The sequence below is a fragment of the Notolepis coatsorum genome (assembly GCF_963971535.1).
Source record: "Notolepis coatsorum genome assembly, chromosome: 7".
Taxonomy (NCBI): Eukaryota; Metazoa; Chordata; class Actinopteri; order Aulopiformes; family Paralepididae; genus Notolepis; species Notolepis coatsorum.
Window position 1 is genome coordinate 14,108,580 of NC_140171.1, and position 13,943 is coordinate 14,122,522.

The 13,943-nt window shown below is 43.1% G+C and overlaps 1 protein-coding gene across 1 annotated transcript in view; it reads left to right on the plus strand.

Moving 5' to 3' along the window:
* Positions 1-11,435, plus strand: part of LOC311232633 (protein tweety homolog 3-like) — a gene marked incomplete at its 5' end in the record, with an annotated part of 55,368 nt that extends 43,933 nt beyond the window's left edge. Inside the window, 2 exon segments of the mRNA XM_084319493.1 lie at positions 3,815-3,890; positions 7,517-11,435. Of these exon segments, the coding sequence (XP_084175619.1) occupies positions 3,815-3,890; positions 7,517-7,651 (211 nt within the window). The 3' untranslated portion in view covers positions 7,652-11,435.
* Positions 11,436-13,943: the final 2,508 nt, after the last annotated feature.

Here is a 13,943-nt window from a genome sequence, read left to right on the forward strand (position 1 = left end):
ATACAATACACTGAGTACATGTGAGTTAGCACCCCACCGCTAGCTATAGCCGCTAGCAGGGATATACAATACACTGAGTACATGTGAGTTAGCAGCCCACCGCTAGCTAGCCGCTAGCAGGGATATACAATACACTGAGTACATGTGAGTTAGCAGCCCACCGCTAGCTAGCCGCTAGCAGGGATATACAATCCACTGAGAGTACATGTGAGTTAGCACCCCACCGCTAGCTAGCCGCTAGCAGGGATATACAATGCACTGAGTACATGTGAGTTAGCACCCCACCGCTAGCTAGCCGCTAGCAGGGATATACAATACACTGAGTACATGTGAGTTAGCACCCCACCGCCAGCTAGCCGCTAGCAGGGATATACAATACTGCCCTGTCAAGGCAGACCGCAGTAACTCAAAAAAAGTCAGAATTGAGTTATGAGTGAAATTGAACTTGTCAATAAATGTTTTATCTTGTGACCAAGTTTCAGATGTTAATGTCGCTCAGTTTTGGAGATATGGGGTTTTAAAAACTGCAGTAACTACAAAATCACACTCAAAAACCAGGCAGACCGCAGTAACTTCCAAACAGTGAAAAATGGCTTTAAAGTGTTTTGACTTGCCATCCAAAATGTGTTATAGGTAGATAGATGATAGTACCCAGATTTAACATGTATTAATGAAGTAATCTTTAGGCATACAAAAATATGACATAATTATTTTAATTAACCCCAAAAAGCAGATACTGCACTCTGCTGCACAGTTCCCTTAAATAATTATACAGGTAATGTACAGGCAAAGTGCAGTAACTTCAAATACAATGTTGTTTTCCCTCCAGCTTTCATAACTTAACCTAGCCATTTTGAAAATGAAATTTAACACCTGAATATATTGGAATGATGATGATCCAAATAAAATGGCTAGGTTAAGTTATGAAAGCTGGAGGGAAAACAACATTGTATTTGAAGTTACTGCACTTTGCCTGTACATTACCTGTATAATTATTTAAGGGAACTGTGCAGCAGAGTGCAGTATCTGCTTTTTGGGGGTTAATTAAAATAATTATGTCATATTTTTGTATGCCTAAAGATTACTTCATTAATACATGTTAAATCTGGGTACTATCATCTATCTACCTATAACACATTTTGGATGGCAAGTCAAAAAACTTTAAAGCCATTTTTCTCAGTTTCACTTTTTTGAAGTTACTGCGGTCTGCCTTGACAGGGCAGAATACACTGAGTACATGTGAGTTAGCACCCCACCGCTAGCTAGCCGCTATAGCAGGGATATACAATACACTGAGTACATGTGAGTTAGCACCCCACCGCTAGCTAGCCGCTAGCAGGGATATACAATACACTGAGTACATGTGAGTTAGCAGCCCACCGCTAGCTAGCCGCTAGCAGGGATATACAATCCACTGAGAGTACATGTGAGTTAGCACCCCGCCGCTAGCTAGCCGCTAGCAGGGATATACAATACACTGAGTACATGTGAGCTAGCACCCCACCGCTAGCTCGCCGCTAGCAGGGATATACAATCCACTGAGAGTACATGTGAGTTAGCACCCCACCGCTAGCTAGCCACTAGCAGGGATATACAATACACTGAGTACATGTGAGTTAGCACCCCACCGCTAGCTAGCCGCTAGCAGGGATATACAATACACTGAGTACATGTGAGTTAGCAGCCCACCGCTAGCTAGCCGCTAGCAGGGATATACAATACACTGAGTACATGTGAGTTAGCACCCCACCGCTAGCTAGCCGCTAGCAGGGATATACAATACACTGAGTACATGTGAGTTAGCACCCCACCGCTAGCTAGCCGCTAGCAGGGATATACAATCCACTGAGAGTACATGTGAGTTAGCACCCCACCGCTAGCTAGCCGCTAGCAGGGATATTCAATACATTGAGTACATGTGAGTTAGCACCCCACCGCTAGCTAGCCGCTAGCAGGGATATACAATACACTGCCTGCCTTTTTGAGAAGCTAATGCTAATTGTCCCTCTGGACCCACGACTGTCAGCCATAGCCTACACCTAATAGGTTAGAAATTACTAGCCGCCTGTTGTGGCCACCGTGTCCTTTGTTGACACCGTCTGCGAGATATGTCGGCGTGAGTTAGCGACCCGTCACTAGCTTGCCCGTAGATGTTAATAGAAGAATAGCACCCTGCTAACTGTGTCAGCTAGCCTGTCCGTTAAAAGCCCTCTCTCCAGAAAACGTCCCTCTCCAGTAACCTTTGGATTTAGACCTCGCCACGAGGTGAAACCTTCTCGCTGCTTACCAACGAGACGACAGTTTGCCAAAGACGTACTCACTTGTGCACTCGTTTCTATTCTGTATTTTATATTGTATTGAGGATGTTTTACCCATCTCAAAGCCTCTTTTCTTGATCCTCCGATTGCAACCGTCCCTTCCCTCTGACTGTTTGTTGTGGTTGGAGGATCAAGAAAAGAGGGCGCGGTTCGAGGTAGGTCAATTGCCTGTCCTCAGTACAATATACTCGATAAATACACTGAGTAGTTAAACTCATTTACAGTGTTGTCGAGATGTTACATTCACAAGTGTCATTTAATAAATACAGAAACATCAGACATTTATGAATATTTCAAAAACAAAAGACAGAGGTAACAACTACATAATTTGTGGTGACCTGATTGGTCATCAATGTTCTAAATCGACCCATAGACAACTAGAGTGTCTAGTTTCCTGCAGGGTATTCCATGACGTAGGGTGCAGAGAAGCCAAAAGCAGATCTACCAAGTTCAGTACAAACTCTAGGCATTCAAATGAGTGCATAAGTGAGTACATGTGTACACCTTTAGACATCTTTAGACATCTTTAGATTATCACAACCTATAGGACTGTAGGCTGTTGAACGATAACGTCTGCTGGGCACAGCTCTTCAAGAAAGGCACATCATATTCTTAAAAATATATATTTTATGCATGAGGATGTCAACACTTTTCAGTTTTCCGGGACATTTAATTGTCATACTCAATTTGCATGATTTGACTGTGAATGAAACAAAGCCTCACATTTTTTTTGAATTAAGATGATTATTACTTTGTTAATTATTCAGGAAGAAAATATGCAAAATTTGAATGCTGTTTCAAATATTTCAACTGAGGTGCACTTACTGTACCTCGCCAGATCAAATCTGCCAGCATGTCTGAGGCTAAAGTTGACGAGTCTGGCTCTGTGTCGAGCGGGAAAACGCGATGCCTCGCTATCTAAGCACTCTTGAGTTAGAAACGGGAAGGTTGAAACACGGGTGTCGTAATCGTACCTCAGGTTTCACAGAGCTTCACATGCGTTACACAAATGTTTCTTGAACTAGGAGCTTAAATGATTCATTGCAGGCCTAGTTTCTGACAAGAGTGCTAGCGTCTCTGTAACGAGCCGAGGTCTCATAAAAATAAAGATAAAACTAAACCTGCTGTATTGTATAGTTATGGCAAAGAGGATGATAGTTTCGTCTCAGTTAGCGATGAACTATGGCAAACCTGTAGGTATTTCACTAGTGTCTACATAGTTTGAATAAAAACCTCATGATTTATGCATCATTTCTTAAAAGAAAAAAGAAATTGGTGACAATATTGGCGACAATATTGGCGACAATATTGCCAGAAAAAAACAAGTAGGCCTATTGATATGAGAAATACAAAGTAAGTCATAAGAGTTAGCATGCTATGACAGGTAGAATGCTGTGACGGAGGTCCAAACACACATCTACTTCACACTCACCATGTTGTGTAGGGCAACCTAGGTGGGGCGACCGCATGCAGTAACCTCTTATTCTATAACGCAGGAGCCAGAACGCAAACTTTCAGAACCCTCGGTGTGAGAACACCCCCCTGATTGGCAGGGAGTCCCCTCCACCCTCTGTAAGTGCACACTTTCTAGTATACACTTTCCCTCCACTATACTCCCAATACCCACACTATGTAGCTGGAAATAATTTGGAAAATGATAAAGAAATGAAAAACAACAATGAAAAATGTAAAACAACACACATTCACAGTGACAGAAGTGCGTTTTAAGGAAGCACGGTCAAGACACTGAACTTGACTGTTTCCCACGTTCAGAGAGCACGCTAGTGTGGATATTGGAAGGTAGTGCCCCATCCCTTCACCACTGTCTGCTCATCCTGGAAGTGATCAGGGAACACCTTGATGAAGGTCATTTTGGCAGCCTGGGACGAGAGGGGGAAGAACTCTCTAGAAGAAGCCTGTGGCTCGCAGAGAAAACGCACAGTGCATCAAAATAGAGAACCTTTAGTTCAATTGAGTCAGTCAAGTGAATTCCCTCGACTTCTGATGTAGAAAACAAAAAGATCCTGGTCGTACCTCTGTGAGCGTGCTCACACCAGTGGAGTTGTAGTTCCCAGGGGATGGGATATGTAGTTCCATGCTGTTGGGGGAAATAATCGTTTAATAATAAAGGTGCTACAGATCACAATATGAAATATGATGAACGAATGCAATTCGTTAGCAGCTATAGATACGATCAGCAGCGATCCTGTTTCCAACGTTAAATTGCGCGGTTGAGGAATCGTGCAAAAAAATATCTTGCAAAAAAAACTTGAAATCCTGGAGGTTGTGCACAACTGATGAACGGCCTTCTTATTTTCTCTCAAGCTGGAAACAGATACTGTCCTGACTGAAGACACCGGTTCAGGCTCTACTACTGCATGGAGAAACAGGGCTGGTCTCAGAGAGAGAGAGAGAGATACACAGTTTTCCTCAGGGACGACTGATCTGGGACTCAGGCCTCTGTCTGCCTCTGGTGTTTCATGCAAATCAGTAGCAGGGATCCGGGGGGCTGCAGTGTTTTGAATCGACATTCAACACTGTTGTTGAAATTCAATATTTTGCATCGCCCCCTCCCCCGCTGCACACCTTTCTTGATATTAAACTGCTTTATGTCACCTGGCGGTAATGTTACCTTCTGGTCCAGGTCTGACCGTTAAGAACTGCGCCCCCCTCCCCCACCCTTTCCCTCCCAGTAAACTCCAGCCCGAGCTCCTGTAGACTCCCCCCCCACCCCTCCCTCTGTCCCTATAGTGTGTCTATGTGTACATTCTCTGCTCTAGGTGCATGTTTCCCCTGTTTATGTGCCCCCCCCCCACTACCACCACCACTGTCTTGACTAGACCACCATTTAACATTCTCCACAAAAGCACATTTCTCCCACTTCGTATCTGTAGCCATAGCAACCGTCAAGACTGCTGCAATTCATCGTGGTGTAGTATGGAGTGGGCGGCCATCTTTGTGCCGGCATGCTCACCGGTTTCCTCAGTGCTGTGGACAGCAGAGAAATCCATGGGCGACTAGCTAGCTCCTACCAGAGACCACTAACTCTGGACACCATATAACTCCATGGGTAACTAGCTAGCTCCTACCAGAGACCACTAACTCTGGACACCAGCTAACTCCATGGGTAACTAGCTAGCTCCTACCAGAGACCACTAACTCTGGACACCATATAACTCCATGGGTAACTAGCTAGCTCCTACCAGAGACCACTAAAGGCGCTCCCATAGTCCAGCAGACTGTACACAGAGCAGACTCCGCGGATGTCCGCGCAGCTCTTTGAGCTTTCATAGTCGAGCAGATCTCAGCGGACGTCCGCGGTCTATTTCCTACATTTCTCGCACGAGTTTTACTACATTTCCCACAATTCTGTCTGTTCTACTGAGAGAGAGAGAGAGAGAGAGAGAGAGAGAGAGAGAGAGAGAGAGAGAGCGCTTCACAGGCTCATCTCTCTCCTCGCGCCACCAATCGCTCGCGCAGTGTCACATTTAATGCAGTTCGATGTCAACCAAAACGCCGAGCAGCGTTTTGTGTGACACCAAGTCAGCGGCGCGGATGTCCGCGCCTCAGAAAATAGGAGCGTCGCACCTGTGGGTCTGCTGTCCGCTGAGATCAAAGCTCAAGAGTCCGCGCGGACATCCGCGGAGTCTGCTCTGTCTACAGTCTGCTGGACTATGGGAGCGCCTTAACTCTGGACACCATATAACTCCATGGGTAACTAGCTAGCTCCTACTAGAAACCACTAACTCTGGACACCATATAACTCCATGGGTAACTAGCTAGCTCCTAACAGAGACCACTAACTCTGGACACCATAATAACTCCATGGGTAACTAGCTAGCTCCTACTAGAAACCACTAACTCTGGACACCATATAACTCCATGGGTAACTAGCTAGCTCCTAGAGAACACTAACTCTGGACACCATATAACTCCATGGGTAACTAGCTAGTTCCTACTAGAAACCATATCTCTGGACAGCATATAACTCCATGGGTAACTACTAACTAGCTAGCTCCTACCAGAGACCACTAACTCTAGACAGCATATAACTCCATGGGTAACTAGCTAGCTCCTACCAGAAACCACTAACTCTGGACACCATATAACTCCATGGGTAACTAGCTAGCTCCTAGAGATCACTAACTCTAGACAGCTAACTCCATGGGTAACTAGCTAGCTCCTAGAGACCACTAACTCTGGATACCATATAACTCCATGGGTAACTACTAACTAGCTAGCTCCTACCAGAGACCACTAACTCATGCCAGGCTAACCTTCTACATCAGAACTAGAGCACTAACTTAACTGAAAACCCACTGACAAACAGACCAAGCCTCCTTGTAACGTCTTAACAATTTAACACCCTGAAGACAATTGCTAATCATGTAGTATTACAACCCCCCCCCCCTCCTGGCTGTCCAAATGACTGGTGAAAGTATTGTGTTTACTGTTTTACCCTTGTGTTTGTGTTTGCCTCACATGTCACAATGTCACAATAGTAAAGATTAATAATCTATCTATCTATCTATCTATCTATCTATCTATCTATCTATCTATCTATCTATCTATCTATCTATCTATCTATCTATCTATCTATCTATCTATCTATCTATCTATCTATCTATCTATCTATCTATCTATCTATCTATCTATCTATCTATCTATCTATCTATCTATCTATCTATCTATCTATCTATCTATCTATCTATCTATCTATCTATCTATCCATCCATCTATGGTCACTGGCAGTCATTTCCATTGCTTGGTCTAATGCTCATCTGTCTTATGTAACGAGTCTTCAGTGTACTAACAAGGTGATCATGATTGTTTTTCTTCTCCCTCTCTCTTTCTCTTTATTTTTTTCTGTCTCTTTCTCTTTTTCCTCCCTTTCTGTTCCCTTCCCATCTCTGTCTCCCCCCTTTTCTCTCCACCCTTCTCTCTCTCTCTTCCCCCTTCTCTCTCTCTCTCTCTCTCTCTCTCACTCTCTCTCTCTCTCTCTCTCTCTCTCTCTTCTCTCTCTCTCTCTCTCTCTCTCTCTCTCTCTCTCTCTCTCTCTCTCTCTCTCTCTCTCTCTCTCTCTCTCTCTCTCTCTCTCTCTGTCATTTATCTCTCCCCTGTGTCTTAACTATCTTTCTTCACCACCCCCCCCCCCACCCTCTCTCTCCCTCCTCTCTCTCTCTCCTCCACCTCTCCAGTACACCTCGAGTATGAGAGCCAAGTACCTGGCCACCAGCCGACCGGACCAGAACCGACGATCCGTTCCCAACGAGCAGCTGGACCCGGCTGCCCGGCCGCACGCTGCCGCCCGACCCCAGTCCTCAGTCCACTAGACACGGCACAACCACCCAACCACGAGACCACCCCCAACGACCTTAGCGGAACACAGCAGAACCAAGCCATTCCGGGGACCGACTGGACCACCGAGAAGAAGCACCTAGAACCGTTTCAACAACCCCCGTCACCCCCCGAGTTCCACTCTCGGCTCAGCCGGGAGCTACCGATACTGAACCTAGGGCCAGTTCACTAGATACAACAAACTAGGGCTCACGTTAGTACCGCGCACTTCAGTGTCGGAGCACAGATCTAGGATCAGTGATTGCGTATTAATTAACATACTTTACGGGAACATAACCTTCGGGCCACTAGCTTGCGAAATCCAATACCCCCTGCTGTCCCCAGAGGGCGCTGTGGCTCTTAAGTCACAACGGCGCCGTTCCCACGGCTATGTTTTCATTTTCTTCCTCTGCTCAAACCGGACTTCTCGTCTCCTCCACTGGCGTCTGTATACTGCCCTCCAGTGGAGACTTCTGGCACTAACCTGAGCCACACCACTCAATATCCCTGATACTCGATTGAATTCTATTCAAACCGCACATGCACACACACACACATACATGGGCACGCGCACAATCGCACACCTAGGCAGGCACACGTGCATACACGTACATACGCAGACGCACGCACACACACACATGCTGTACAGAGCTGTAAATAGTGACCATGTGTGTTTTCATTCTGACTTCACGAGGAACAGCCTGTAGAATGTAATCATTAACTGGTTATATGGTGGTGTGCTTAGTGTCTATCATGCAATCTATGCTGTTTCTCTCTCAATATATACAAACGCACGGATAAGCACACACGCACTCACGTGCGCGCACACACACACACACACACACACACACACACACACACACACACACACACACACACACACACACACACACACACACACAGAAACTGACGCACACATAGTCAAAAAAAAATTTCAACCTATCTTTGTGTATAAATAATAATAATAATAATAAGCCAGTAAATCGTAAAGCCATGTTTTAATAACAGCCAATCCCTGTGTTTGGAGACTGTAGATGTTAGTTAGAACCTCGACGACACATCCTCCTTATCAACTAAATAATGTCGTCTAACTGAGACTCGTGTGACTTGAATAGTGAGTGTGGGGCGTTCACGTCTCTCTCTCTCTCTCTCTCTCTCTCTCTCTACCTCTCTCTCTCTCTCTCTCTCTCTCTGTGTCTTTTGTTAACACGCACATTCGTGCGTCGATTGATAGTGGATTTAAATATGCGAGCCAGGAATCTCATCGTGGACTAACTCCTTGAGCGTTCCCTGGGAGCAGACGATATTCCAATCGGTGGCGTGAATCGTGGGGAACGAAGAGAGAGAGAGAGCGAGAGAGAGAGAAAGAGAAAGAGAGGGGAGAGGGAGAGGGGGGGAAAAGGACATCGGAGCGCTCAACTCTGTGCCAAATAACTCGGAATAATGAGGGAAGCCTAACTCTCTCCTCTTACACTCTTATACTGCCTCTGTGTTACTCAGAAAAAATAGGGGGTAGGGGGGCCTCACCCAGAAGTGGAATTTTTTTTCTTCTACTTCTTCTTCTTCTTCTTCTTCTCTACTTATTGTAAATAGAAAATATGAGTGGGCGGGACTCCCTCCTGAGAAGACGAGACATTGGGGGACAGAGAGACGGGATGAGAAACACCGCGGAGGAGTCATGGCGACGCGATGAGACGCCCCCCCCCCCCCCCCCCCACCCCGGGAGAGAGGGGAGGCCCGCGAGAGCGACGAGAGGCGGGACATCTTTTGTTTTGTTTTAGTGTTACGTTCCCTGGAGAAAATGTTCTCTTGTTTTTAGGAAGCGAGGAGAAGTGATTTTTCTTTATTTGTTTGTGGTTTTTTTTTTTTACTGAAGTGGATGATAGGAACGCGGTACTGCTGTCTCCTCTCCTTTTACTATATCCTTCTTACTCTCCTTTCCTTCTTCCTCTTTTTGTTTTGTATTACGTCTCGTATGGAGAGACCTGGGATTACTCCTGAAGAGAGAGAGAGAGAGAGAGAGAGAGAGAGAGAGAGGGGGTGGTGCACAAAAACCACGACGTTACACAACCAGGAAGTTGTGTTTGTTTTTAACTTTTTCCTTCTTTCTCAGAAGCACAAATGCTTTTCCAAGGTGTTCTACGGGAGACGGAGAGCAAAGAAGAATACGCAGACAGACGAGCGTGTCGCTGTGAGCCGCGTCTCCGTCTGCGTACAGTGGGAACACTGGTGTCTGTCTGCGTACGGCGGGAACACTGCCAGTAGGTTTCTCCCTCTCTCTCAAGTGTGTATAGTGTACAGTAAAAAACAAATTATCCAAGTTGTGAATCCATGTGACATCACTGCTGTGTGATTGGCTATTGCTGTATCTGAGTATTAACCATGTGTAGGTACAGTGACCAGTGTGGGTGTGTGTGTCCGACTGGTGGCAAGCAAGGGCTCTGCCCCTAATAGTGTTACCAAGCCTGCATAACTTCTACACACACATACAGTATATAGTACACACACTCATACACACACGCACACACACATACAGTATACAGTACACACACTGTACTGACACACACTCATACACACACACACACACACACACACACACACACACACACACACACACACACACACACACACACACACACATATACATGCACTCTTAAAAAGGATGCGTTATTTTTCTGCATATCCGCGTGACTCGTGAGGGGAAAAACACACAGTGTTGCTTTTCAACGCGCGTCAGTGGGAACGTCTTTGATTGATTGATTGATTGATTGAATGATTGAAAAGTTTATTAACAGATTGCAGAATGGGTACAGTACAGTACAGCTCAATACATACAATTGTTAAGAGGATGCAGACCTGAGAAAGACTTTCGTCTTGTTTCCATCAGGGTCCCCCATTTTCAATTCATCATATATTTAACACGTGTTGTGTTGACAAGGATGTTTTAAAAACTACAGGTCCTTTTGAAGAGTGCACACACAATACATACACACACACACACACACAAACCCTCGTACCCCAGCAGTGTTCTGTTTTTTTTTGGGTTTCTTTGTTACACACATCTAGACCTCTAGTCACCCCCCCCCCCCCCACAACTGTGACATGACACTGGCTACCATTTGCATCATAGGTGATGATGTTAGTTTAGGGTTGAATAGTGGAATGCCTAGCTAAACGAAAGAGTATAGTACTTACAGTTCAGTATTAAAACATTCAAAACCCACCTCTCGACCACCGTTCACTCGCAGTGTTTTAATACTTTGCTGTTCTTAATCGATGACCACTTCTCTCGTAAAATAGTGAGACAATCTTACCTGTGTGATTTGACTACAATGTGTGTCTCATCTGGTTTAAATGGGGGGCACTTTGACGGAAAAAAACAACACTGGTTTATTTTTCACACTCACGTCCCCAAAGCTCTTGTGCCGGTTTTACAAATGTTTTCTTAGTTTGACAGTTATCAAGAGTTCATCGGTTTCAATTAGGTCCTCCGGTGAGGTCGTGGGAAGACACGGAATCCTTGCGTTGTGTACGATGGCTCGATGAAATGATGTCGATGAAAAGAATTGTGATATTCATCTACCTCTTTGTGTTGAGCTGTAATGAGCGCAAAAATCAGCGGATTCATTCTCAATATTATCAACTAAATTAATGTGTGCAGAGCTTTTTAGAGTTTTGGGATACGGGATTATGTGCATAGTAAATCTTGTGTTGTTTTTGTGGTGAAATGCCCCTTTAACAGCACTACCTATACTGTTGTAATACTTGACAGTGATTGCACCGTCAAGGGCAATATATATATATATATATATATATATATATATATATATATATATATATATATATATATATATATATATATATATATATTTATATACATATATAAATATATATATAAAAGAAAAGATCTGTTTGATGAGTCTCTGATTTAATGGCCTTTCATAACGTTTTTAAACTCGTACTACACTCTTCATATCACTACTTTTTTCCCCGTCTTGTAAAAAAAACACACAAAAAAAACGTTAAAAGATAAAACGATAGCTAGCTGTTTTTTTTTTTTATGATAATAAAGGCAAGAGCGGCGTCTGGGTTTCTCCTTTCTCTTGATAAAAAACGGTGAATGATTCTCTGTCTTGCATTGCATTGTTTTAATAATAAAAAAAAAGAAACAGTATTCCAGTGTTAATACTCCGCCACGTCCGGTTCAAACCGGTATTTGGGAGTTTCCTGTCTGAGCCGGCGCTCTCCGTCGTCTCTGCCTTTGAGCTGCGAGCGTTCCGTCTCAGTGGAGCCAAGAGGTGGACGCTTCAGTAGGGGGCGGGGCCAATCTTCAATGTACTGTATCTCTGTGTAGGCTGCTAAAGCTGAACCCGTGCGAAAATGAATTATTATGAACTCTAATATTCCTGTGTTTTAAAAGAAATCTATCGAGATTCATAGTATTCCTGTTTTTTTTTTTATAATTTTTTTTTTATATATTATAGAGATTTAGCACAAAGAATACTGTAGTTATTCACCATAGTATTTGCAATATTATAGAAATATAAGGTGAATCACTAATCTTGTGATGAAGAATACTATATAAATACTGCATATGCGGTCATTCCTTAACCTTAAGTGGTTCACTATAGTATTACTATAGCAGTTGGTGAATACAACACAACAACAACAACAACAACAACAACAACAACAACAACAACAACAACAACAACAACAACAACAACACAGTAATACTACTGTTTTACTATAATTCATTTTCAAACAGGAACGTATGGAAGTATGTTTACAGGACCTCAAATACTAGTCTTGTCCAGGTGTGGCTGATGTTTTCTGTTTTCTATAGCTGTTTTTATTTCCTGATGGTTAAACTAAGATATTAATGATGTACATGTCAAAAAAATAAATAAACTGGTAATGATATCATTCAGCCTGGAATAAATGTTTAAAAAAAAGAAAATTAAAGCAACTTTAACTTACGTGTACAGAGTGATGGTCGTTTTTTCCCACCACTACGTGCTTTGTTCTGGTTCATTTGAGGATGATTAGGATTCAGGGATGTTCGATATTGGCTTTTTTACCGATATCCGATATTGTCCAACTCTTAAATTCCAATACCGATATCAACCGATATCAACCGATACCGATATATGCAGGGTTTCCCCCCCAAAAAACGGAATAATTTCAGGTAATTAACATTACATATCTCTTGTTGTGGAATTAACACAACATTATGCATACTTTTCACAATAAATAAAATAAGAATTTGTTCTTACTTGCTTGCCTGGGTAAATAAAGGTTAAATAAATGTAAAAATTTAATAAAAATTGAATACCAATAATTTCCGATATTACATTTGAATGCCAATATCGGTAGGCCAATAATATTGGACATCTTTCATATCAGGAATCGTATCAGGGTGGGAAAGCTTGGTGTGAACAATTAAAGCGCCACAAAACGATGCTGATTTATTTCACACATAATCACACACACATCCCAAAACTCAAGTTTTGCACACATTCATTTAGTTTGACAGCTATTGAGAGTACATTTTATTTTTTAAATTTGTATTTAACCAGATAAAAAAGCATTGAGACAAAAATCTCATTTACAATGCTGACCTGCATGGCCAAGAAAGCAGCAACATTTCCACAATGGTAAACACAACAAAAACATATAAAACAGAGAGAACAACACAACAAAAAGCAATCACTACATTGTGCACATTTGGAACAATACTAAACCAAGGTACATTACTCATTACTACATGAGCAGCTGGTGGTAAGGACCTCAGATAACATCCATTTAAAACTGGCTAAAGGAACAAATGCCATCAGTTTGAGGCTTGACTGAATGTCATTCCAAGACCAAGGACCAAAATAAAAAAAATACTCCTTTTTCCAGCCTCAGTCCGCACAGCAGGTACCTGGAACCATAGATATCTATTATACCTAGAACCGTATCCAGGCACTGGATCTAAGTTTGAATATGGCCACCAGTGATGTCATCGGGGACATGGGCGTCTAAGAGTTTAAGGTAGCAGTAACAACATATAGTGTGATTGAATGTAAACAAGTGATTACATGTAATATATATATAATGACGCTACTGAGTAATATGCTAAGCTGATGTATGTACAGTATTATTATTATGTACAATAATAATAATAAATCTAATTTTGATAGCACTTTTCAAGAAACCCAAGATTGCTTCACAGTCGAGGGCTAGGGAAAAGGGGCAATAGGGGGAAAAGGGGGGGTGGGGTGAGGGGCTTCCCCTGTGTCTGAAGCT